The following is a 27,979-nucleotide window of genomic DNA, read 5'->3' as shown; positions in this document are numbered from 1 at the left end:
CTTATAATAAAACATTTTTTTTTAAAGCGAGCGTTTTTATCTTTGTAAATCTTTGCTTCTGGGGGTCCCTGGCACAAAACATTTTCAGATGGGGGTCCGCAGGCTAAATGTATATCAATTTAGGGGTCCTTGGCATGAAAAAAGGTTGAAAACCACTGCTAAAGACCACAATGCCTTGCGGTGCGGTCAGATTTGCATGCGGCGGAAGCAGCGAGCATGGCGTCAGTATGTAAACACTGTGGAGGCTCTGCTAGCCTCACAGCTAACTGCTAGCTGCTGCAGCTGGATGGGGAAAGACCTGCTTAAACGGCACTGTGTCTCCTGAAACCTTCCCTTTAAATAAGTCTTGCGGACAAAAAGGTAACATTTCACTAGTTGAATTAACGGTGAATTACACACAGCTTGGTGGACTGTACATTATGCGTATTTTCGTCACGGGTTGAGTCGGATTAATGATAGCTAATTTATGTTAGCCTGATAGGGATACATACAGGGTCATAGCTAGCTAGCTAAGCTAGCTCTGGTGTTTCTATTGGGACAGTGAAGTTATCCAGTGTGTTTAACCTAAGCTAAAACATGAGTGAACATTGTATTAAGGTCATTTAACACGGCTTCATTTAATACTGCTGCTGGTTATAGGTTCAAGGTTAACTTTAATTGCCATTTACATGCTTGCACATGAAACTAAAATCGTACTCGGGACCAGCAGTGTACAATAAAATAACTATCAATAAATAAATAAAAATAAGCATAAAGTCCTGCTGTGAATTAACCCATTGAGACCTGAAGCCAATTCTCTTAAATCTCAACAGCATGCTGAAAAACGCATGTTTCAATATCAGTGGTGCTCAAACTTTTTCATGTCAAGGACCCCCAAAATTATGTGTTTGGACCCCCATCAAAATATTTTGTTCCAGGGACCCCCCAGAAGCAAAGATTTGAGTTACAAATGTTAGCTTTAAAAATATATATATTCAAAGATTTGCACACATTTTCACGATTTTTCAAAAATAGCAGATCTACAAGCTCGAGAGCCGCGCTATGAGCTTGTATATCTGCTATTTTTGAATAGCCCAAAGTGTAAAATAATGCCTTTTAGCTCAAATCTAAAAATGACACAGTTCCAGGTCTTAATGGGTTAATCATGGTGAAAAATGGTGAATCATATTGAAAATGGTAGCATCCAGCATTTATTAAAACAGATAACATGGCAGCATGACATACTATATAACAGCACAGCAAGGCAGAACAGCGAAAGGTGAATTTATTGGGGCTTAAAGTCCTATGTCATATGACTCACTTCATACAGTACATAGAGGTGTTATCACAGTATGCAGGTAGCTGCAACGTTACTTGTTTGCAGAGATGACTCTTTTAACTTTAGATCACGTTGCTGAATATCTACATAACGTACCGGCTTCACCCGGCATGCGTTGATGTAGTGATAAGAATTTGGTGCTAGCATTACTGAGGGAACTGTCTTTGAATCCACAGGAGGACCCCCGGTGACTGGATCTGCAAAGAAGATATTGTGGAACTGAACGGTCACTGATAGCAGATTTACATGCCACCTGCCCCTGAAACAATGCACTATCCACACGGGATTCTTACAGCTATCTTCTGAAAACCTAGTACAGAAGGTTCCCAGTGTTATTACATCAAAAGTCAAGAAGAACAATGCAGACGTCGTGTCACTGGGAATCCCCAGTCTTACAAGGATATGGTTGACATGACGAAAGCTCACTTGTGTTGTCTGAGGTCTCTCATCGAGATCCCAACAGTATTCAGCTTCATAGTTCAGTTGGCTGATTGGTCTTTTAGTTTCTTGCACATTATCTAACAATTTGAGTTTCTACTTACTAGTCTTCCTTTGAGTCGTTCACAATAAACCGGGCTCTCTGACTGAACCAACTTTCACTGTAAAAGGCATTCGGTGGTGCAGCAGCAATGAGTGCCGACGACCTCCAGCACATGGGCTACATAGCGAACCAGCTGTTGGGCATGGACACCTTCATCCACAGAATAGACTCCGCCGAAGTCATCTACCAGCCTAGGAGGAAGCGGGCCAAAATGATAGGGAAGTACCTGATGGGAGACCTGTTGGGCGAGGGATCCTATGGCAAAGTAAAAGAGATGCTGGACTCTGAAACGCTCTGCAGGAGAGCTGTGAAGATCCTTAAGAAAAAGAAGCTCAGGCGGATACCCAATGGAGAGGCAAATGTCAAAAAGTATGTAGCTGTACTTTTGTTGCATATCCAAGCTATGAGTTGTTGTTTTTCATGGAGTCTCGTCCTTAAAAAGTTAGAGTAGACATAACACTTTGATGTACTATTTTGTATTTTCCAGGGAGATCCAACTGCTACAGAGGTTGCGGCACAAAAATGTGATTCAGCTGGTGGATGTTTTGTACAACGAGGAGAAACAGAAGATATATCCTTTTTAATAGCTGATACAGAGACTGTATTAGTCAGTTATCTGTAGCTTTAACTGCCAGTGATGCACATTAAGCGGAAACAAGTCTTGTACATACAGTACTGCAGTGAAATCACGCTTTAGTTGTAGTTCATGGAAATGACCAGGGGAGGGTAGTGTCTACCTATTAAGCAGGGAAAGGAAAGCTCAACATAATGGGCTTGTTGCAAATCTCCTCACTTCATGAAACTCATTAGCCTTTATCCGTCTAACATTAGTCTAAGCAGGGCCTAAATCTGACTTTGAGCTGGTCAGCTGCTTACCAAGTACTATTTTAGATTCTTTCTGTCATACGTTCAACACCCACCACCAAAATCAGCAGCTGACATATCAGAGCTGGTGATTATGAAGTGCTCAAATAGTCATAAGATAGTCATGACCTTTAGCCTACATGATTTTGCTGCTGTTGCTGAGTCACACTAGATTGAGTTGATCGATTCAGTCCTGTCTGACAGATTCAACCAGATTAACTTGGTAATTTAATGCCCGTATCATGTACGTTGTACTGCGTGATCTCTATAGTGTGATCCACAGCTCTTTTTCTCTCTTGTCAACATCATAAGTACAGTACCAGTACACTTGCTATGATGGTCACTATCTGTCATTTAGATGAAGCAGTATAAAATGCATTGTGAGCTGTGTCGATCAGTCAACTGGAGGTAGTAAAGGAAATGTAGTCTTGTATGTAGCCTCAGTGCAAAAAGTTATTTATCACGACTCAACATTTCAATCTGACGGCCATCTTCAGGGCATTAGGAAAGTCTCCACAGTTATTTGCACAAAAGAGTGTTTGTTCGGTCTATAGTTGCTCTGTTCAAAAGTGGTTTTACTCACAACATCAGTAACATTGAATCTGTCCAGAAGGAAACCACACATAGAATTGAATCTACACGCAGAATATCAAGAAGACATTTCCCTCATTCTCTCTCTATATCTGTCTTTTCTTCGCTCTCTCCAACTCCCTCCTTTCTTCCCTGGCCTGTACCCACCCACAATCTTGACTGAAGTCACTGTGGTGTTGCTGCGTATGTCAGCCAACTAAACTGAGCTCAGCAGTGGTAATTGCCCCTGTCTGCCCCAGCCTGGCTGAAAGGCAGCTGCATCATCTATCCACTCAATTTATTTTCTGGGTTACTGATTGAACCGGCAATGAGGGCAGGAAAAGTGACGTAGACCGTCGATCGCAGCCCCTCCATAACAACTTTCTTTCTCCTTCAACCCCTCCTTCCGTGGGTGGTTCATGTCGATCATATGCCCCTCCGGCCCTTAATTTAATGGGGCTGTTTAATGTAGGTGCACGTCGCTGCTCTTACAGTGCCCTCTCTCTGCTTCTCTCTCTTTCTCTCTCACCCTTACTCCCTTGTTCCTTCGCTCTTTACCGTTCTTCCTCCCCTCACTTTCTCTCCATCTGCAGCTGGCTATCCATCCACCCACCCCCGCTTTCGCTCGCTCTCTCTCTCTCTCTCTCGAGCCCTCCTCTTCGCTCCCTCCCTCCTCTCCGTGAGAGATGGACACTGACAAAGTCGTGACTAAGGAACTCCCTCTGTGTCATAGTGACTGTCATTATTCCTGCCTGTGTGTGTACCAGTGTGCCTCTCTCCATAGTACCTCCCCAGTGGTAGGAAATATAGCTTCATGTTCCCCACATTCATAAAGGCCTCTAACAGGGCTGATGTGTCTCTCACTCGACTCCGTATAGGCTCCCATTCTTTCCAATCTCCAGACAGATGTAAAAATCTGAATGTATAATCTACAGTGTAGACCACCAGTGGGCCGGGGTCCACCAGTGGTCCTTGAGGAGTTTCCAGGGGGTCCCCAGCTAAATGATGGAGAGTTGGTAACCACATGGACCCTTATAGATCTTTAACTCTTGAGAGTGTAAAATGAAACCAAATGGACCCTTACCGGTCCATTTGGTTTCATTTTACTCTCTCAAGAGTAAAATTATTGCTAAACATCAGCATTACTAAATTTACAAGAAATACACAATTAAGAGAATGTAGAATTGTTATTTTGACAAAATCTTAACCAACGATAACACAATATTCTATGTCTTGAGTCTGAGAGTCTAAATTTCATCAAATGGTGGTCCGTGGCTCAAATGCTGAATAAATGATGGAACTTGATATGAAAAAGGTTGAAAACCACTGATCTACACTATATCTACCAGAGGTTGTGGTTGATGTGCCAACATTTGAATCAGTAGGTTGTTGAGTCTATAATTGACATTTGCAGGCATAGTATGAAGTAGCCGAGTTCTGGTTTATTTTTCAAGATTCCTGTTCCATCAATGTTGTTTGTAGAGTTTTATTGATCAGACTATTTGGTCAGCCATGTATCGATTGACCAGCAAAGCGGGCATTGGGATTCAGTGTCATGTGTACAGTTATTGTCGTCCGAGGTAAATATTTTTTTAATGCTTCTATAAGATCTTTTAAAACAATGATTGTGACGTGGAACACAAATAATGTGTTTATTGTGTCTTAATGGCATCTTAATTGCTCATTTCCTTAACTGTGTTACGTATATGGTGATGGAGTATTGTGTCTGCGGGATGCAGGAAATGCTTGATAGTGTCCCTGAGAAAAGGTTTCCAATTTATCAAGCTCATGGGTAATTTACTTATATTTGCATATATCAATAATTGCTACTACCACAGTATCAGCCATCTAATATCTGTTGAGGTGAAATCAGCTGCTATTGTATAACCTGTCTTTCTGGTCTGTGTTTAGTTATTTCTGCCAGTTGCTGGATGGCTTGGAGTATTTGCATGGCCAGGGCATCGTTCACAAAGACATCAAACCGGGGAATCTGCTGATTGCCACAGACGGGATTCTGAAAATCTCTGATCTGGGCGTTGCAGAGGTCAGTCATATTAAGAGCCAGACACCATTAATATTGTTTTTTGAATAACTTTTTTTGTTGTTGTAAACCTCACTTGGAATTACTGAAAATGGCGTGAACAACATGAAGCTTGATCTTTATTAGGGAATTAATGTTGGAAGTGAGTACTATGATGCGAGTACTACCTCATGTTCCCCTCCAGGCATTGGAGCCATTCGCAGAAGATGACACATGTAGGACAAGCCAGGGCTCTCCAGCCTTCCAACCCCCAGAGATTGCCAACGGCTTGGACTCTTTCTCAGGGTTCAAGGTTGACATCTGGTCAGCTGGTGTCACACTGTAAGGCCATATTCGAAAGCTTTGGGCGCTGGCATACTGAATAATAGATGAGTCCTATTGACCGAGTGTCGTATACATCGCTAATGTCATTTTCTTCAAATGAAAGGTTCTAACATGGTTACCATGCATGGTTAACATGCATGTATAGCAACCAACATGAGGCATCTTGTTTGCTATACAACTGTCAGGACCATAGACTGTATAAATGAGATGGACAAACCCACTCCGCTGCTTTCTACAGACCAAAAATGAAGCCGATTGTACCACGACTGTAGGTCCGCCATCTTTCAATACGCGTCAGAATGAGACCAGACCATTATTGGTTGGGTAGCTTGTCAATCAAGAGTGGGGGGCGGGGAATGAATGCTATTGGTTGTGTAGCTTGTCAATCAAATCATCCCGCCCCTCCTAGAGAATAGCCTACTTTATCGTCAATTTTATAATAAATAGGACCATAATTTAGCAAAACGCATATCCTGATGATTGAAAGGAGACTTTAAACTAGCGACTGGAAGCATATAGAATTTATGACAATTTGTATTACAGTAAGAAAATCTAGTTTAAAGTTTGTCAAAAAACCCATTCACTTGCGTTAAAATAAATTATTTCTGACACCGCAGGTCGGCGCAGGGTAAAACTAAAAAAAAAAAATATCTAAGACTTGCCCCTTGGTCAGGACCCGAGGAGGCTGCAGCAGGAAATAGTTTGTAGGACGATCGATTATTTCTCCCCTTCAATAATACCAATTCGTATTGTATTTTATATCGTTGGAAAGCCTGACTGGTCACCTTTACAACTAGGTACAACTTGTAAGGCTCGTGCATTTGTGGAATGAGCAACACAGCTAACTGTGTGGATAGCGCCCCCCCAAAAAAAATCAAAATGGGAGATAAACGGCAACCAATGATATGAGAGATGATGTACTGTAACATTGGCAAGCAATGTTCTCCAGTTGAATTTTAATCCATGATTTTTGTAGGTTGACTATAACCTGCCTTCTCTTTTTAGATACAACATCACAACGAGTTTGTACCCATTTGAAGGCGATAACATTTACAAGCTCTTTGAGAACATTGGGAAAGGGGAGTGCAGCATCCCAGAGGAGTGCAACCCTCTCCTCTCAAGCCTGCTCAGAGGTAAGAGGACCCTGGTCCAGTCCCACTTAACCACATTAACCCTGGTGTCCCTATTTCTGGCATGGCATTTGAGGCACAACATCTCAAAAATAGCCTAGGTCTAATAGCTCATACTTTGACGTATGATGGTGTCGTGCTGGTGAAAATAGCTGATCTACAAGCTCACAACTTGATCGGATATTTTTGCCACATGACAGAGTTGTACAATGATGTTGAGGATAAATGAGGCTTTAAATGGTTACATTAAGTTTTTGTCCTTGTTCACTTTTGAGGTGTCATTTTTGTATAATGTGATTGTTTTGGGGGGTCAGTAACATAGTTGTTTTGAATATCTTGTCAATATAGCAAAGAATGTAGTCACATTTACAGTACTGTAAATGTGACATATGCCAAGTAAACATGGCATACTTTTTGTTTTTACAAAATGCAACAGAAATTCAGAACATTATTTACTCACTGTCTACTGAATAGCAATCGACACTGAAAGCTGTTGCATTTAACGGGGGAAGACAATCCATGAACAAAAAAAAAACTTGAGCTGATCTATAAGCTCACAACGTGTCACATCACAACGAGCTCGTAGATCGTCTATTTTCACTATAGTTTGATGTCCCGGGGAGACCTCAAATTTCTCTTTTGATTCTCGAGCTAAAAAGTTTACACAACATGTCTGTTCGCTTGTCCTTACATCACACCAAACTTGACCTTGGCTTACTTTTGACTGTTTCAGGAATGCTGGAGTTTGACCCTGCGAAGAGGTTCTCAATACAGCACATCAGACAGCATAAGTAAGTCATCATGTTCCAGTCAGTGACACCGCTGCTGCAACTTATTGCTTCAGTTCAGATGCTGGTTCAACTTATCTCCACACATGCTGAGGGGGGGAGAGTGCTCCAAAAATGAAGTGCAAATTACATTTCGGATGAAATTGGTCTCACTGCAGTGCCATAAGTGATGGTCACACCGTGTGTGAGGCACACAATTAGCGTAATGTGTTTGAGGAAACAAGCTTTCCTTGTGTGTATTTTGCATGGAACCTCACTCTTTTTGGGTTGTTTTGACGGCATTATTTTGAAATGGAGCCTGTTTGATTTTAGCCTTAAATGGCCAGGCTGTGTGTCTTCATCCCAGCCTGGTGATTTCTGCCGTAAATGGAGCGAGTTGCAGTCTTCATTGGTCCTCAGGTGGAATACAGCACCTGGTAAAAGAGAATATATGGCACTTTACTTCCCTGGCTGCAAAAGAACAGGGAAAACTGTTGCTCCTTTCTTCGTCCTTTGGTGAAGGTTGACTGCAGGTGTGGTGGTCTCAAAAACATAAAGGTAAACTGGCAGAAGGAGACTCGCTCACTGCATAGAAGTTAAGGAAAACTCCTTAGACAGACTTAAAGAAAATATTTTGTCTTTATTTTATGACGCTCATCTTGTGCTCGGTGCTCAAAGTGAATTAAAAGGCAAACGTTTCAGTCCTCCCAGGACCTTCGTCAGTGCTATGGACCTTCCCTGGCTGCAAGGAATGTTTTCTGAACAATTTTCAGAAGCTGTTTTTATCAGCAGGATAACTAACCGGCAAGGTTACTTATGCTTGATTTATAGCTGGTTGCGTGCCGTGTCACAAAAACAGCCAAAAACAACCAATCTACAAGCTCACAACCCACGCATCACGATGGGATCCATTGTGATCTATTTGTAGATCTGCTATTTTGCAGCGAGCAACACCGGATATCAGCTGAATATAAATCAGGGTTGAGTGGCCTAGCAATCAGAGAATCGTTCGAAAAGGTTGATCTCTACAGCAATCAGCCGGTGTATCGCTTTAAATTTGTTCACTTGTTCAAGTCATCTTGAGTGTTGGTGAAATGTGTATTTAAAAAATGGAAACGAAGGAAAAGAAAAGCTAAATAAAATGTTGAAATAGTCTCTCCTGCAGATGACTTGCCTCTCTCTCTCCGTCTGCCTTTGAGCTAGCCGGTTAAAGACTCTTGGCTACACAAGCACTGATGCTCCTGCCAGTGCTGGCTACAGTTACCATGGGAACAAATGACTGAAGCGTATCTATGTGCTGGCGTTGTAAAAAAAAAAGGAAAGGGAGAGCGGGAGGGAGGAGGGGAGGGAATGTCGTGATTCTGTTCCACACTACGGAACAGCTTTATAATCATATGTCATTTTGATTCACTGTTTTGAGTGTGAAATTGACTCTATTAGAAATGATGCAAACAGGCAGATTGCATGCACCGAGTGAGTGTACACACACTCAGGTTTGTTATTGGTCGCTGGCAATTCCTGGCATTTGATAATGTGCCTCCTCTTGCTTTCCCCCTCTTTTGTACTGAACATTTACTACACACACACACACACACACACACACACACACACACACACACAAACACGTCAATTCATAAGCCTTCTTTTGCCTACCTACTCGAGTGTACTTGGCAGTGCTCATTGACTCCCAGCTATGAATCATCATTCCAGAATCAAACCTGTCTCTCTGTCATATGTGACAGCTTTCTATTTACTTGATACCACAGCCCAGAATAAGCAACAGTGGGGGAGGAAATGGTATGTAGGGGGGGGGGGGGAAAGAGCGACTGTTTAGTATAAATATTTAAACAAGCAAAAGGGCAGATGGGTCTTGAGGATTAATTACCTTGCAGAGTGTAAATATGAACATTAAGGGGGGGACTAACAATGGGTTAGGAACACCATGTTGGAGAGGATGCAGTTTTAATGTGATAATGTTCAAGTGAACAGACATTTTTTTGGTTAGCCAACCAATGTACAGAATGACGCGGTTCCAAGAAATGGCAATAACCGTAGCAATCATTTTCTATGCTCTGCTCATGGCCATTTATTCTATTGGGTTTCCGTAATTCATGATCCTTTTAGTGATGTAATTGTTCATTATTTGTATGCAACTAACTGTGATGGAGGTAGCAGAGCGAAGACGGTTACACTGTACAATTCCTGAGTGCTAATTTAACTCGGAGTGTAACAAATGGACCCATAATTACGGGTACATTTGGTTACCTTTTTTGTGAAATGGTGTAAATGAACACTCAGGATTGTACAGTCCAAACACTCAGCTGACAATTAGGGTCGGCAGGTATTGCTTTCCGTTTCAGGGAAAGGGAACATTTTTGCACATATCAGACCAGAATGTTAAAATGGAACATAAAAACTCGAAGAGAAAAGCAGAAGTGTTCTATGTGAGAACGGTGCAAAGCAATCCCACATTGTTCAACTCTTTGCGTACGCATGCTCACACCTCCCACTCATCACACACTCCACTCACACACCGTCCACACTTGTGCCCACGGATACACACAAACTACTTCACACAATAAGCCCCCCCCCACACACACACACACACACAGCTACATACATTGTTAACAAACCGTGTCATGACTACCTACTTCGTGGCTCGCTGCCGTCACTGACGAGTTATGAAACAAAAGGCCAAGGTCTCCTCATCCCTCTATCTCTGAACATTACTCACATCTCTCGCACAGAGAATGCAGCAGCACGCTACACAAAGCGGGAGCTGGAGAATTGACAATTTCTGGGAATTGGAAGGCCGTTTTTTGTCTTCGAAAATAGCCGTCATCTTAGCAGAATAAAAGCCACCACCTGCGGAGTGTAGAGTAGACTGCTGCAGTGGAAATTGCTTCCAGTGAATACAAGCTTGTGGGTCTTTTTTGGGTGTGTGTGTGTGTGTGTGTGTGTGTAATGTCCAAGCTTTATCTATTTTTCTTCAGAATACCCTTCCCGCTTGTAGTGTAGGCCTACATCTCTGCCTCTTAATCCATGAAGACCTGAGGCTGATTCTACAAATGCCTTGTAAATCGGTAGTTCTCACACTTTCAAGATTTTTCTAAAATGTTTGAAAATAGCAGATATACAAGCTTTGTGGCACGCTGCGAGCTTGTATATCTGCCAACGTATAAAATCTAAAATGACACGGATGCTTTCCCATTTTTATTGGGTTAAATGTGGTCCATGAGCCATTGATTGACTTGGCTACAGTATCATATGCATTTCTTATCACTGTTAAGCAACTTAAGCAGCTCTTATGTAACTGTTGAAATTGTTATTATTTCACTGTGGCATTTACGTTTATATTTCCCTATACCTCAGCATGGTTTTATGAACAATCGGCCACCACCATTCACTGTAATTCATAGTCACGGACACTTAAGTTATTTTCCTTAATAAACAAAAACCTATTGAGAACCTTACCTTTTAACATTGAAATATATACTAAATGTATATTGAAGTGTGATATTTTGCTGTCGGGCAAAATATTCATTTTTCAACTTTTTATGTTTTTTCATAAATGAATGTTATAATTCAATAAATGAAAGTGGCGCTATAACTTTTAAGGAATACAATCTGTATGGCTGAGTATGTTAATACAATATAACTTATACAATTGGGGTGGTTGTATTTTGTCTCCCTGCTCTTCTATTGAGACATTTGGATCGTGTCAAAGGTCATGTCTCACCCAGACACAGGATCTGACACGAATTTTGACCAGATGGTCAAGATTAAATGTATCCCCTGAGCAAGCAGGCAGGCTCTATTAGCTCAATGGTAAAAATGTCAGCACCGGGTTCAAATACGGGGTAGAAGAGGAAAGTTACATAACAAGAGCAGATCCATTGGAACACGGGTTAATTTTTCCATTTCCTGAAAAGTAATGGTTCTTTTGATCATACAAGGTTTCTGGCCAACATCAACGATATAATGTAATGCATACAAATGTGACTGTACCACTTTTAAAAGAGTTGTACATAACCACTCAGAGAGGCCATTATTGGTGGTTGACTGTTTATGAATACATTTTACATGGCATTTTCATCTCAATGACAATGTTTTGTTAAAGTAAAATGGCATTGTGTCACATATACATACATCTCGCTCAGTAAAAGTCGGCATTTCATTACAAAGGGTGAGGTTTGGGACAACTCTTAACACTGTTCCGAGTTTGAAAAGTACTTAAGCGACTCCGTTGAGCTGTATAAATTAAGATGATCCCAGACAACACATGATGTCCCATGATTCTCATTATAATTTTAGAGCCGTGAGCCTTATCACCTTGCTGCTTTGCTTGTCTTCTAACAAGTTCTCACGGGTCTGACACATCTTGCGAGTAAAAATAGAGCTTAGAGAAGTTGTCAAAAAACGAATTTATGTTGAATGGTAAAAATATGCCAGTGAAAGATGATATAGAAAATAACTATTAAATGGCCTGGGCCACAGTGTGGCGGTCCAGGCACCCTGGGCTGCAATGCCAGCCTGACAGTGTGTCGCGGGTTCGAATCCCGTTCCAGATGAACCCATTAACACATTCACTGCCAGACTTTTTTGCAGATTTATGCCAAGAGATTTTTCATAGAAAAAAAAAAAGTACTCAGGAGCCGAGATACAGCATTTTTAAGTTTTAAGTTAACAAGGAAGTGGATAGGAGTCTAAATATTCAAAAAATCATATCTCCTTGGTCTTTGGGTCAAAATTAAAAAAAATAATGTTTGAAAATTTTTATTTTTTGCTAAAATCGAGTTAACTCGATCTAGGCAAGCAAGTGATGGATTCTAAAATCGAGTTAACTCGATATAGGCAATCAATGTGTTAAGACCTGGAACGCATCTGTGTCACTTTTTCATTTGAGCTAAAAAGCATTATTTTACACTTTGGCTTTTCAAAAATAGTGCCGCGCTAGGAGCTTGTAGATCTGCTATCTTTGAAAAATCGTGAAAATGTGTGCAAATCTTTGAATATATATTGTTTAAAGCGAACATTTTTTACTCAAATCTTTGCTTCTGGGGGGTCCCTGGAACAGCATATTTTGAGATGGGGGGTCCGTGGCCAAATACATATCATTTTGGGGGTCCTGGACATGAAAAGGTTTGAGCACCACTGATATAGAAACATACGTTTTTTCAGAATACTGTTGGGATTTAGAAGACATTTGTAGAATCGGCTTCAGGTCTTAATGGGTTCAATTGAAAAACGTACACAGTATTCACTGTAAGTATTATCAATTTGCCAATGTAAAGTTTTCTCGTTACTCCATGCTTTCATTTGCAGGCCTGCAACTAGGCGAAGAAATTATATTTGATAATCGACTAAAGGCTGCAGCATACTCCAACCAAACATGAACTTCAGCTAGAGTATGTCTAGAAGAACTTCACCAGTTCCTTTCGAAACTTTGTTCGGTACAGTAGTTAGATGTCACAGTAGTTTTTATAATGGATTAAACTTATCTGACTGCCCTATTCATTAAGTGCCTGCATCGCTGTCTTTCAGCTGGGTGAGGAAGAGGCACCCAGCCACGGAGCCTCCCGTACCCCTGCCCCCCAGCGCTGACCGCAGGGACCCCTGGCGCAGCATGACGGTGGTCCCCTACCTGGAACACCTGCATGGCTACGGGGAAATGGATGAAGAGGAGGATGACGAAGATGAGCTTTTCTATGGGGAGAATGACGTCATGTACTCGCATGGCTTCACTCCCACAGGTTAGTGTGACGAGCAAAGCCACGAGAAAATCATTTCAAAAGATATTGACGTTATCCGGACTCTTATCATTTCTATTTTTTACCTCAATAGAAATGATATGTAGTCTGTATCCCAGCTAGCAGCGACACTATGGCAATGTCACATCAAAGGAAGGAATCTAAAAAAAGCACATCCAAAAATGTCAATTAAATGGAGGACAAAGTACTCACATTTCCAGTAAAATGAACGCTTACGCGTCAGTTGGCCAATCAGTCCTTCCATCTAGCAGTTTGATCCTAAACAACCAGGGTAAAATGTTTTACTTTCATTTTTTGTTAAGTTTGAGTTTGTTATGAGTCATTTCTATTTAGTTTTTAGTATTAGTTTTGAGAAAACTGCCGTGGCCTGTACCACCCCTCGCTTTAAAGGAAAAGCAACACTAAGACCTCTGCTTTGGCTCAATAAAATAGTAGAATAGTTATGAAAAGATTTCTCATGCTTTAAGAGCTTTTTACTTTTACTACATAACTGTAGTAATGACTAGTTTTTTTGTAAACAGTGTCACCTTTCCCTAAGAGCACTGCACAAGAATCTTTTAAGAGGCCCAACAATTTGTTTCCTACTGTATGACTGTGCTCTCACCTCTTGTTTCTGCTACTTCACAATTGAATAGAGGCAAGGACAAGTGAATCTTAACAAAGAATAAAAATGAAAACTAATCAACCTGACCGTGTTGATTAGCCAGTTTTGTCAAAGGGTTGAACACTAAAGCAGAACACTAAAGAAGTAAAAAACTGGTGATAAATAAACTTAGAATATCTGAACAGCATAAACTTGAAAATGTGGATGGATAGAGCACTTGGGATAAAGTAAAGCAATTTATATGAAAATATGTCGGATGTTTCGGATATTGATGCAATATGACCTTTTTTTTATGAATGTTGTCTAGACACATTTCTTGCCATATGGTAATCGGAAGAGTGCCAATTAAGTCTCGCTCCATTCCCACCCCCTGCCCATTTCAAAACTCTTTTTCTCAGTTTTTCAGCTGTCACGCACTCCCCCTCCCACAATCCTTTTAGTTTTTCTTTTTTCTAGCTCCTTCTCCCTCCCTTCCACTCTCTTCATAATGTGGGTAATCTATAGAGCTAGACACCTTTGTCCTTGTAGCCAACCAAGAGAGGTACAGTACTCTTTTGGGGGAAATCACTGATTTCTCCAGTTTGATGGGCATTTTGTCCCGACAGGGCTGGGCTTTAGAGGGGCTAATGGCAGACTAGGTGATATTCTGGGGCTAATGGGCTATGCTGTTTACCAGAGCTTTCTGGACATCACTGTGTTTTTCTGTCTCTGGGGCCTGCTTAGTACAGTTGTTTTCTGTGGGTGCATTTTGCCTTTCCGACATGTCGCCTTTCCGACGTTAACGAACCCTATACCTAACCCTAACCCTAACCCTAACCGCACGCGGAAGCCACTAGTCGGAGTGGCGAGATGTCGGAATGGAAGGAGCACCCCGTTTTCTGTATGATCTGACCTAGCTGTTGGCTAAACAACAGACATCATCTTATCTGCAGGGAAGGAGAGCTTTATTCTGGTACATGATAAATGTTTTTTGGTCTTTCTGCCAGAAAGCATTCTTGAATGATAAGTTTTACACTTATCACTGTGTTTATGCATGTCATGTTGTCATTGTATGACAATGTTTCTGTCCAGAGTGTTCCTGATGAGTGTGGCATGCACTCTTGGGGCTCCAGAAAGACACATTTGTCTGAGCGAGACCACAGAGGACCAGTTAGTTAGCCAGCCAGCCAGTCGAGGCCAGATTATACTGTGTATATCCGTGTAGGTCTTCTAGGTTGAGTTCACATGATGTAAATGTTGTCACCAGTTCATTAACCACACGGCAATAACATCGTTGAATGGCTGACCTTTTACATGGTCACACACAGCTTAGCTTAGGCGAGGTATTGTTTTATGTCCTGAAAAACGATACAGGTGCAAGCAGGGTCTTTTATTAAATCATCGGGAACATTCATTCACCAAACATGTCCGTAGTCTTTGCTGCTTTAAACCGGCAGCGTACTGTATACTCGATGCGGTTCCGCTTGAGTTCCGAACGTGGTGATTTTTGCCAACCTGGGTCTGATCTTTGTTTTCATCACCCTTCGACACGCTTGAAGGTGGCTTTCCACCAAACAGACTACTACGACTGGCAGACGAATGAAGTCGGGACCACTCTGGAGATCAGTAGTTTGGAATAAGTTGCTTTCTGTGCACCTGCGCTGACACCGACAGACTGCTACTATGGCTCTAAAAATAGCCCATGGCTTGATGTCTTTTTCAACAACAAACTCATGAACACGTAGATGCTTAAATCATAAACATAACTACTGCACTGCAGGGTGCTTAGTCTAAATACAGATGACCTTGTGCCCATGCCCTATTTTGGTATAGCATATATCTTTTGATTTATCATGGATTAAAATGTGCAGGAAATCAAGAATGGATTACAATAATTTTAGATCCTCTATAATCAGTAACATGTGGGTGATGCCCATGTGTATTAAATATAGTTTTATTAAAATGCAAACAAAGACTAGAGCTCAAGGTGCAAACTTCAGACAATCTGACAGCTGGCTTTTGAATGAGATGAGCCACATGCGCGTCTTTGGACAGCGGTATTTTAACTCAGCCCTACTCAGCCAATTCAAAGGCCTCTATAATCTGTTAAGTGTCTATTTTCATTGTGTGTATCACTCATGTTTTTATTACCTCTATATCAAATCTTATGACGTGGAAAACGAGTGTCGGGACTTGTTAGTCAGACCTGCTACATTGGAGTGACACCATAATTGATTTGACCTACCGTTTTGCGCAGTGCACTCAGGGGCATGATGTAGTTAATTATTTGGGCGCACCTGTGTAGATTCCAATAGCTCTACTCTGTATTGCACTTTAGAAAGGGCCCCGCTACCCCTCCTAGCAGCCAACCAAAGAGCTCTGTCTCCTCTCCGCCAGACCGGCGCTCGCTTTCCCGATACGCCACAGGCGCTTTCCAACGCATTCCGCCGCCAACAATGATGTGGTGGAGAACTGCTTTTAAGTATTTGCCTCGTAGAAGTCTCCATTTCTGGTGGCAGACACAGTGGACGTTTCTTCATTTTCTCTGAAACGACGTCGCTTTCTTTCTTATTTACCTTGCGAAACTTTGTTTCGGTAAGAGGTATGCTGCAGCCTCTAGGCTGCCCAGTGCATACAAATTTACTTCATCAGCAGTAGTATCTTTGAATGCTGGTTTCCTTCTACCTCTATCATTTGTATTCCCAAAATTAGTATTCTCAAATTAGTCCACACTGAGTAGACAGACACCGAATGAGACATTTCTTCCAGTTTTTTGCTTTCAAATTGTATGGGGGCTAGATTCAGTTATGTGTCTTTAAAACACTGGAAATCTCGAGTGCAGGAACTCCTACAATGAGCACTCATGACCTTTTCTTTTCTTGTTTTATTAACTCATTCCCTGCCAATAACGCATATATGCGTTCTATTGAGTCCATCACTTGCCTGCCAATAACGCATAAATGCGTTTTTACATTTTCTTTTTTAAATTTGACCCAAAGACCAAGGAGATATGATTTTTCGAAGATCTAGACTCCTATCCACTTCCTTGTTAACTTAAAACTTAAACAATCTGTATCTCGGCTCCTGAGTACTTTTTTAATTAGAATGAAAAATCTCTGGCAGACAACAGCAAAACATCTGAAATTATTCAAGCAGGTTAAGTGTTAAGAAACCTTTCTCTTCCAGTCGATGGACACTGGACGTCCTCTGCAATTCTTATGAATTATTTTCCATCTTCCTCTCATAATTGTGATGACGACTTTGTGAGTCAGAGGAGGTGACATAAGGACAGTCTGCGATTTAACAGGCCCTCGAAAACCACTCTCAATCGGCCGCCTCCTATCATTGACTTGCCATTCAACTTAGGAAATGGTCCTTTTATTCGGCCTTATTACACATCAGTCCTGCAGGCCTTCTATCTTTGCAGTCGCTGGGGAAATGATGTCTATTTATTAGTCTATACTTTTTGTTAGTCTTTCAATAGAAACATGTATTTGTTTTCTACTGTAGAATGTGATGAGCTGGCTTTGATTGTGACTGTGTGTCCACATAGAACCCAATTAAATCAGGAAAACATGAGGAGCATCACTCTTCTTTCCTGTTTGTTGATTTCCCCGCCCCCAGTATGCCAGGCATCATTTTCCCTTGCCAATTCATTGTAGGTTGAGTATGCTGGACCGGAATTCTCTCCATATGTGTGGTAGGAAATTAGATTCCACCCCCTTCCATCCAAAGTGAAGGCAACCTATCTTCACGTTAATTCCATTCAGCTGCGTTTACAGTGTTGCATAGTTGACGTCTGTTCGAGACTCTGTTATGATTCGATTATTTCCGTTACTGTCCTATGATGTTCATTGACGTCTGTTTGAGTGTCTGTTCCTGTTACTTGCGGGCCTATATCGTGTTCATCTCCCAGTCACTAGAGCCAGGGCCATAAGGTTACTTAAGACAGGTCACCACCAGTCAAATGCTGGTCAATTTGGGCTACAGCTTGGTATAAAATTGTCTAATCTACCAGGAACTTTGACAGACAACCAGCCTCCATTTGAATGTCCTATTCTATTCCGAAAATGTAGTTCGAAGGTACAAAAAAGGGAAACTGACCCAAGATAATAAAATGTGCAGAAATAATCCACAGTTCTGTTTTAAATTTAAATATCTTTGGGAGAAACCGTTATTGATGAACACAAAGCTAGATTAACTCTTTAAGACCCGGAGAAGCATCTGTGTCATTTTTAGATTTGACCTAAAAAGCATTATTTTACACTTTGGCTATTCAAAAATAGCAGATCTACAAGCTCATAGCGCAGCACTTGGTGCACTATGAGCTTGTAGATCTGCCATTTTTGAAAAATCGTGAAAATGTGTGCAAATCTTTGAATATATTATATTCTTTTAAAGCAAACATTAACTCAAATCTTTGCTTATGGGGGTCCCTGGAACAAAACATTTTGAGATGGGGGTCCGCGGCCAAATACATATACATTTTCAGGTCCTTGACATGAAAAAGATTGAGAACCAATGAAATAGTAACATAAGTTTTTTCAAAAAACAGTTAGGATTTAGAAGACATTTTGTAAGAATCGGCCTCAGGTCTTAATGGGTTAAACAATAGGAAACCCAAACGTCCCAAATCTGTTTTAGGGTGGACTACTACTGGGGTTTTAGTCGTGTGCAGGGAGGCCGGACCACATAAAGCTGTTGCGTATCAAGAGCATTAGAATTGAACCCACGCAGAGCCTATTTTGCTACAAATTCAACCCACTACAGTGAAAAAGCAGCATAGGTTTTGACTGCAGTGCTGAAAGAGAGCAAGGGAGGTGTGTGTGTGTGTGTGTGTGTGTGTGTGTGTGTGTGTGTGTGTGTGTGTGGCAAACCTTGCCTGATTTTGTGACAACCCTTAAGTGTGCGTGCCCACACAATGGCCTCTGCAACCCCTTCTCGGCAATGATTCCCGGAAATGTGCATGTTCTCCCTTGTTAGCCGTCGCTCACTAGTAGACCGAAATCGGCCATTAGAGGAGAGAGCGAGTCTTTAGGTTGCCATGGCAACTGGGTGAGTCATTCTGCTGCAGTCAGTTTAGTCACACACCCGCACCGACTGTATGTTTCCCTTTCTCCATCTTGCTCTGTGTCTCTCTGCCCTCCCACACATCCAAACCCCCCACCCCCCCTTAGTCTCACCTTAACCCATCATCATTTCTCATTTGCCTTCATTCTTTTCCCATTTTGTTTCCACCTAATATGATCAGATCTGGACTGGAGATATATGACTGGCATGGGTTCCCATATCCCAGCTCATACATTATGATACCCAATTATGGTTGGGAGAAGAAAAACAAGAATCAATGTGAGGATAGAGTACAGGGCTCTGTGTGTGTGTGTGTGGGTGGGGGGGGGGTTTACACATTTCTGTGCATGTGTCCGCTCATCCATGCCACATAGGATTGATAGGTGGAGGGCTAGTGATAAAGGGCGAGCGGAATGTCACTGCTCTAGCTTTGATTACTTATCTCTTTAAGACCGAGAACGCACCTGTGCGTGTGTCATTTTTAGATTTCCTAGGGCTATTCAAAAATAGCAAATATACAAGCTCATTGCGCGGCACTCGCTATTTTTGAATAGCCCAAAGAAATCTAAAAAATGACACACAGATGCGTTCCCGGTCTTAATGGGTTATTTATGGGTCAGGCTAATGAGTAAACCCGCCGCTGACAGCACACTATGGGAGATTGGGGGCGGGGGGGGACACGAGGAGCAAGAGGAAGCACTAATTTGCCTCAATCCAAGAGCGCTGTTTACTCGCCTCATAATAGCCCCAATTTGTGCAAATTAGGTTATTTTATATTTGTATGTTTTAGTATGATTGGAATTTGTGAACGTACAGCTTCTAGTGCACAATTCTTTCTAGGCTTTTGTCGGCAAACGTGAACGCCTCGTAAAAATGTTGCAGCCCCCAAATGAAAGTGTTTTTTAAAGTGCTACTGTACATACAGTACTACTGTATGACTAAAGCTCATCTCACCAACCTTGTGCAATATGCATTTCGAAATGTTTCCCCCCCTTTCAGAAGTAAATCAGCTTAAAATGTTGTGTTATGGCCGTTAGCTTTACTATTTAAAGCAGCTGAAAATATCCCCTTGTACAGTACTTTGACCTGTTCGCAATAATAGTCTTAGCCACTTATGACCTATTGTATATACTTTGTCATGTGACAAATAGCGTATTGCTACATTTTCGCCTATAAATGACACGACCAAAATAGGGACGCCAGGTTGAAAGTGGTTACATTTCTGTCTGCCTCCACCTGACGGTTCATAAATGAAGGCTCGAGGCTGTACTGTAGTGGTAGAAAGCCCGTACTGTAATTATTATTGTTTTTTAAAGATATTTTTGGGGGCTTTTATGCCTTCACTTAGACAGGACAGCAGGCCGACAGGAAATGGGGAGAGAGATGGGGGGAGGGGGGGACATACACCAAAGGTCGTCTGGAACGGGAGTCGAACCACACTGTCATGCTGCATTACCAGCTTAGGTGGTATGCGCCTGGAACGCGAGGCCAGCGGAGCCCCCCCCCCCCCCCCGTACTGTTATTTTGATAGCAATGAATTTGGCTGATCTCAATGATCTGCAATGGTTAGCATAACAATAAATAATCAGACATGCAAAAGTGTCACTTTTCAGCTACAGTCACCTTTTTTGAACCCAAATAGAGCAATTGTGTGACACCTGACCCGAAAGAAAACAACATGTTGTCACCTTTTTCACCTCGGGGCTGTTTGCATGCCTGAATAATATCTAAATCTCTCCAACATTAAAGGGACTACACCATGAAGTTTAACTTTTTCTTCTAAAATACCCCAGTTTGAACACTCAGGCTTTCACAGCAAATCTGGGGTTTTCTGTAAATTGGTCTCAAAACAGGCCAAACTTGGAATGAGTATATCTGAGGCTTGATTTAGGCTCAAACCTCTTGAAAAACGTTTCAGGGACATAAACAATATGATATTAAATATTATTATAATTTTTTTAATTCATGGTTTAGATCCTTTAAGTAAAACAACCATTGTGGCTCTCTGCATTCCATGGCCTGGCTCCAATGTGGATCTCGACTCGGGACTTAATGTGGCCAGCCAGTGATGTCAGTCATACGACGTATCTATGATGTATGCCAGTGGTTCTCAGGGGTCCTTGGGGAGGTTCCAGGGGGAACCCCAGCAAAATGCGTTAATATAGCATCACAATATTTTTTTTTTAACCTTTTTATGCTTTGGCTATTCAAAAATAGCAGATATACAAGCTCATAGCGCGGCACCGAGTGCCGCGCTATGAGCTTGTAGATCTGCTATTTTTCAAAAATCATGAACCTGAAAAAACACAAATCTTTGGATCTGGGGGTCCCTGGCACAACAATTTAGAGATGGGGGGTCTGCGGCCAAATTTATATCAATTTGGGGGTCCCTGGCATGAAAAAGTTTGAGAAGCACTGATGTATGCCTCCAAGCCTTGTTGGCTTCCATTATCAAAAAATATAAAATGTATTTGAAAAGATTGCAACAAGACATTTGGTGCTGATCGGTCCAACGGTTCGCGAGATTAGCTCCGGACAAACAAACACACAGCCTCCTGCAGAGCCATGTTGTACAAAATGATCTCGATCTATCATTACGAAACTGTTGTGTATTTTTTTTTACAAGGCTGCCTTCGACTCGCTCTCTCACTCCATCATCCTTTCTGCCTCTCTTCTCCGCCCTCTCTTTTTCTTTCCCATCTTCTCCTCCTTTTCCTGTCCTCACTCTGTCAGGTCAGTTTGAACCTGAGGATGAACAGCCTGTGAACACAGGGGCAAACATATGTGAAATTAGATATAGATTCTGATCACCCAATCTATTCTATTTCAGTGCGTCTAACTTCATTTGGTGAAATTAAAACGGCGAGGATTACTCTTGTCCTTGCCCCTCCCAAGTTCAGTTTCTAAAACCCCTTTAAGATGTATTGCTTTTTTAAATTGGATTAACTGGGTCCTAATCTCCCAGGTAGTATTAACATCCCTGTTGTTAATTGAAAGTCTCGAGACACAGTGGCTCGACAGGCCTTTAACCCATTGAGACCTGGAACTGTGTCATTTTTAGATTTGAGCTAAAAAGCATTATTTTACACTTTAGGCTATTCAAAAATAGCAGATATACAAGCTCATAGCGCGGCACCGAGTGCCGCGCTACGAGCTTGTAGATCTGCTATTTTTGAAAATGTGTGAAAATTTGTGCAAATATTTGAATATATATATTTTTAAAGCGAACATTTGTAACTCAAATCTTTGCTTCTGGGGGGTCCATGGAACAAAACATTTTGATGGGGGTCCGCGGCCAAATACATATCATTTTGGGGGTCCTTGACATGAAAAAGATTGAGCACCACTCATATAGAAACATACGTTTTTCAGAAAACTGTTGATTTAGGAGACACGTAGAATCGGCTTCAGGTCTCAATGGGTTAATCTGCCCCGGTGCTGACCCTGGGTTTTGTGATGTGTCATACCCTCAGGACGGCTGCAGGACGGCGGGCTGGAAAACAACAATCACCACGGTCTCCTGGGCGCCGGCCTGGCACTGAGGGGCCTGTGCGTGAACGGCACCGACGGAGAGAACGAAATGGAGAGCCTCTCCGCCTACAGGCCCAGGCCGAGGTCCGAACGCCTCTCCAGCTCCTCCTCGAACCCTTCCCGGACGGGAGTGTCCACTTACAGCCGCATCCGCAGGCTCTCCGCCTGCAAGCAGCAATGACCTCCCCCCAAGACCTCGCCCCGCCCCACCTCAGAGCACACACACTGGACAGGTGAGGTGGAGTTGCAAAATGCACACCTGCAAACGCATACAAACGCATGACATTGATCCAGTCCATCATAAGGGGAAAGGAGAGTATTTTCTGGTCCTCTTCGGAGGGGAAATAGCTTTTTACAGCTTCACCCAGCAGATGGCTACTCGGGTGGCTTTGATGGGTGCACAGGGAAAGCTGTTGGGGGTTAACTCATTGAGTGCCAGAATTATTTCTGGCTTATGTGGTCCCGGTGCCAGAGATTTTTCAATTTATCTTAGATTTTCAAGTAGTCACAGAATTTTTATCTCCAGTATAATCGATCCCCCGATGGGTGCTAATCACTGAGGGGTGCACTGTGTGGTGTCAACGAGGTCATCGCGACCTTGTTGACATTAAGTGTCTGATGTTGAAAATAGCATGTCTGGGCCAAAAATTCATTGTAAAAAAAAAAGTGCTTAGGAGCCGAGATACAGCCTTTTCCAGTAATAAGTTAAACAAGGAGTGAATGGAGCAGCAAATCTGCAGATAATGATATCTTGGGTTCTGAACATTAAAAAAAACATGTCAAACACGTCATTGGCACGTTGCACCATTGCGGTAAAACACTTGAAACGCGTCAATGGCAATCAATGAGTTAAGTACTGTCTTGCTCGGGCTAACTTCGACACTATACTGTCAAACTAGCTACCTACCAATTACCAGATGGCCTCTAGTCCTCAGACCCACTCAGCTTCAGCCACCCAAATCAAGGTGAATTCAAAGGTACTTATCACTGCCAAATTCAAATGGCACAAACAGTTGCTGTTCTGTTATGCCTAGTGGGAGCTGAAAGCTTGGGAAGGCAGGCAGCACGAAGATCTTCCACCAAGCTGTAATGAAAGGCACATCTTCAATTAAAATACCATAACAAGCTAGTGAGTAAACAAAGAATCCAGTTGAGACGTGTGTGTGTGTGTGTGTGTGTGTGTGTGTGTGTGAGAGAGAGAGCTGGGGGGGGGGGGGGTTCTTTTGTGCCCCGTAAAATGCACAGTGCAATTTATTTGAATTATTTGAGACTTTGAAGTTAAAATAGCACTGAGGATTTTACAGCGTAAACGGCGGCAATGGCCAGCTGGCGCGACAGCTTCCGTTTTATGTCTAATTGCGAAACGGAACCGTGGAGAGTTGTGCTCGGCCCTCAGGGAGCAAGAGGAGGAGGAGGATGGGAGGGAGGGAGTAGGGAGGCGCGCAGAGTAGAATGAGCTGGATGACGCAGCTGGGGGGGGGGGGGGGGGGGAGCGGTGGTGTAGGCCACACAGGCTAGAGTGGAATCCTGCACTCCACACACAGGAGGGGAGGAGGAGGAGAAGAAGAGAGGGAGCGTGGGTGGGTGGAGTACGTGTGGGAGGAAGATGCTGCATAATCAGCTTTCCAGGGTTTTCTCCCATACTTTTTATCTTTCTCTCTCTGTCTCTGTCTCTCTCTCTCTCTCTCTCTCTCTCTCTCTCTCTCTCTCTCTCTTCTGTCTCCAGGGCTTCTGTTTTCTCTTTTTGTCTCCATGTGGCAGCGCCCCATTCATGTCGACTGTGTCTGTCTCTCATTCAGTATATTGTTCTTCCTCGTTTCATCCATCTAGGGATGGGCAATATTATCGATTTCGCAATTCTTTTCTTTGCTTTTGCAGATACAGGCTTTATTAAAAGACTTCAAAGAACCTATCACTGATCTGCAGCTACTCAATATGTAGTGTGTATATATATATATATATATATATATATATATACACAATATGTAGTTGTGATATATGTATATATCGCAATATGTATCGTTTCGCAATATATTGCAATATGTATCGTATCGCGTATCGCAATATATTGTGATATAATCGTATCGTGACCCAAGTATCGTGATACATATCGTATCGTGAGGTTCTTGCCAATACCCATCCCTACATCCATCTGTATCTGGCTTCTTACTGTTCTGCGGCTGCCCTTCCTTGTGTCTTCTCTTCTGCCCCTTACCCCTCTGTCACTGTCTGTCTGTCTGTCTGTCTGTCTCCCTCTCTGTCTCTCTTCCTCCTCGCTCTAACACGCTCGCTTTTCGTATGACTCATTCACAAGCGGAGCTTCTTCTTCAACAGTCTTCCCCCAGTGGCTTGTGTTGGTTTTGAAGGAGACTGGGACATCATCATATCAAGATATGTCTGGCTCTCTCTCCCCTCTTTATATTCACCTGGCATTAACAGACAGACGCTGCTTGCCTGACGAGGAGAAACTGTTGATGTTACGCAGCATCGAAATGATGATTTTACTGCCCTATTAAGCAGAAAGTCGATCTTCATTATATTAACCGATTTGTCATATGTTAACATGGCTGGTCATTTTGAGCTCAATATGTTAGTCTGTTAACCCATTAAGACCTGGAACTGTGTCATTTTTAGACTTGAGCTAAAAAGCATTATTTTACACTTTGGGCTATTCAAAAATAGCAGATATACAAGCTCATAGCGCGGCACCGAGTGCCGCGCTACGAGCTTGTAGATCTGCTATTTTTGAAAAATCGTGAAAATGTGTGCAAATCTTTGAATATATATATATTTAAAGCGAACATTTTTAACTCAAATCGTTGCTTCTGGGGGGTCCCTGGAACAAAATATTTTGATGGGGGTCCGCGGCCAAATACATATCATTTTGGGGGTCCTTGACATGAAAAAGATTGAACACCACTGATATAGAAACATAAGTTTTTCAGAATACTGTTGAGATTTAGGAGACATGTAGAATCGGCTTCAGGTCTCAATGGGTTAAACTACCAAGCCGTATAATTGAATACAAAACCATTTGATGGTCACAGTCCTCTCTGTTTACTTTCACTGCTTTGCTATGCCAGGGGTTGTGCAGTTCACTCAGTAAAGCTCCTGTCTGAGCACACTGCATCATTTCGTACTTATCTGCCGCTGCCATCACATTGAATTAGCCGCAGATAATAGGTGGAAAATGGAATAGCCGTCCAATAGTGCGAGCAGAGAGGAGAGGGAGTGAGTCATCAGTGTCTCCCACACATTTTAACGCTGCCTGGAGCCACTCCGCTAAAAGGTGATCTGGAGGGGGGTTTAGTGGATGCGGGGGAGGAGGGTAGCGCATTGGATGGAGGCGGAGGAGCGAGGGGATGGGGTGGGGACGGGAGGTTTCGGTCTTCCTCCTCTCTGCATCATCTGAGAGACTTCCCCCAGTGCTGCGCTCCACTCAGTCAGCTCATGTTTGATGGTGAAATTGAGAGACGGGGGGTGCAGAGAGAGAGAGAGAGAGAGAGTTCCTATGAAAAATGTGTTCAAAGTAACCATAGGCGACTGCTCCTTTTCAGGTGTAGCCCTTAAATTGTGGAATGAGCTACACCCCCTATATCAAAATGGCCCCCACGTTTGAGACGTATAAATCACACCTTAAAGGGGGATTTTGGACCACGGTTTTCTTACCTTTTCTATGATATATCTTAGGATGAATGGTACAGTAGAAAAATGTCATAACTCCATCCCGCGTGCGCCAATAGGCCTTGCATTAGACGTTTTTGTTTTTTTGAGAGAGAGAGATCTGACGTTCGTAGTGACAGAACACTATGCAACCGGAAAAAAAGTCTCGTGAGACTTCCGTTTTTTTTGTTGCATAGTCCCACTTTTATTCCTTGGCCTTTTAATCAAGCATGAGTGTTTTGTGGTGTGTCGGCTGTTAACTCTTTTATTGCCAAAAACGGGAATTCCCGTCCGATGCTACTATGGCTATCATGGCCATGGACGGAAATGACGAAATTATAAAAAAATAAAAATAAAAAAAAATGTTTTGACCCAAAGACCAAGGAGATATGATTTTCGCAGATCTAGACTCCCATACACTTCCTTGTTAACTTAAAACTTAAACATTCTGTATCTCGGCTCCTGAGTACTTTTTTTTTTTCAATGAAAAATCTCTGGCAATATGAGCACACTTTTCTGAAAAACTCTGGCAGTCAAAGAGTTAACAGTGTTTTGTGTTTTATGTTATTTTGGTTGTTTTAGGTCTCTGACTTATGTAGTGTATCACTTGTGCAGCACTTTGATAACCTTGTGTTTTTAAAATGTGCAATATGGATTACATATGTGGGTGACGTACAGACACCAGGACTGTATGTTTGTGCGTGCATGTTTGTATATCTGCACGTGTGTGTGTGTGTGTGTGTGTGTGTGTGTGTGTGTGTGTGTGTTAAGTAAGTAATGGCACATACTGTAGCATAGATAGAACACCATCCCCCATTTGTGGTTTCCAGACAGTCAGAGGATGACTAATAGTCTGGCTGTGAGGAGAGTAAGTAGACCGGATGCAGAACGTTGTTTTCTAAGGCAAGACATTTTAAATTACCACAGCAAAACTCCTCACCTTGACAGCCGGGGCATCTCATAAATAGAGAAAGGGAATTCCCTGGATCTACGTGTCATCTAGGCGAGGTTTACGTATACACAGGATTCAGAAAGAAAAGCTGCATTTACTGTTATTATCCAGTAGAATGTCATGACTTGTCCTGTACCACCGACCATGGTGGAAATAAGTGGCATTAAACAGCAATGACATGCTCTGGGAAGAATGCTGAATTAAAGGCTTTTAGTAGATGCTAAATGACAATGTATTGTATACATCCCGCTGTCCCGTAGGTTGGAGTTTTAACAATGGCTTTCTGTTGGCGTGGAGGACGACGTGTTTCGAGAGACTCTCACACAATGACATGCTGCGTTGCACAGACGAGAGCAGCACCTGCACCACACTTACTACTCTACGTTGGAAAAACCCTGTACAAACACCATGCTGCTTTCATGACTGACTGACTGACTGATTGGCTGGCTGATCCAACTCTCTGGTTGCCTGTTCGGCTGGTTTATAATGAAGAGCGTGAAGACGGCAAGCAAGCGGTGCCTAAGATGAAGATGATGCCAGCGTGAAGCACGAGGGAGAGGTGGAGCAGTGATGTGAAACTGTGTGTAGCCATCCTCTACTTTAACCTATTAAGACCTGAAGCCGATTCTACAAATGTCTTCTAAAGCCATACAGTTTTTCTGAAAAACGTATGCTTCTATATCAGTGGTTCTCAAACGTTTTCATGTCAAGGACCCCCAAAATGATATGTATTTGGCCGCCGACCCCCATCTCAAAATATTTTGTTCCAGGGACCCCCAGAAGCAAAGATTTGAGTTAGAAGTGTTCGCTTTATAAATATATTAATTTGCACACATTTTCTCGATTTTCCAAAA

General features: G+C 42.3%; 2 protein-coding genes across 2 annotated transcripts in view; one reads left to right on the top strand and one right to left on the bottom strand.

Moving 5' to 3' along the window:
- The window catches only part of hcn2b (hyperpolarization activated cyclic nucleotide-gated potassium channel 2b), a 354,462-nt gene that overhangs the window by 177,597 nt on the left and 148,886 nt on the right, over positions 1 to 27,979 (bottom strand). The gene's annotated exons all lie outside the window — the stretch shown is intronic.
- Positions 244 to 27,979, top strand: LOC311051831 (serine/threonine-protein kinase STK11-like). The gene is made up of 11 exons (XM_084066485.1): positions 244 to 360; positions 1,495 to 2,228; positions 2,347 to 2,430; positions 4,996 to 5,085; positions 5,205 to 5,337; positions 5,519 to 5,655; positions 6,664 to 6,791; positions 7,522 to 7,579; positions 13,100 to 13,308; positions 22,453 to 22,743; positions 27,386 to 27,979. Exons 2-10 carry the CDS (start codon positions 1,948 to 1,950, stop codon positions 22,689 to 22,691), a joined length of 1,359 nt encoding a protein of 452 aa, XP_083922611.1. The 5' UTR covers positions 244 to 360; positions 1,495 to 1,947; the 3' UTR covers positions 22,692 to 22,743; positions 27,386 to 27,979.

Source organism: Gymnoscopelus microlampas (assembly GCF_963454915.1).
Source record: "Gymnoscopelus microlampas genome assembly, chromosome: 9".
NCBI classification, from domain to species: Eukaryota; Metazoa; Chordata; class Actinopteri; order Myctophiformes; family Myctophidae; genus Gymnoscopelus; species Gymnoscopelus microlampas.
This window is presented reverse-complemented; position numbering and strand designations above follow the sequence as displayed.

Bases quoted from the DNA above. Each gene is read 5' to 3' on its own strand.
- LOC311051831 (XM_084066485.1), top strand. From the start codon at position 1,948: ATGAGTGCCGACGACCTCCAGCACATGGGCTACATAGCGAACCAGCTG. The intron at 2,431-4,995 runs ATATCCTTTTTA...TAACTGTGTTAC, and splicing joins AACGAGGAGAAACAGAAGAT to GTATATGGTGATGGAGTATT. The intron at 5,338-5,518 runs GTCAGTCATATT...GTTCCCCTCCAG, and splicing joins CTGATCTGGGCGTTGCAGAG to GCATTGGAGCCATTCGCAGA.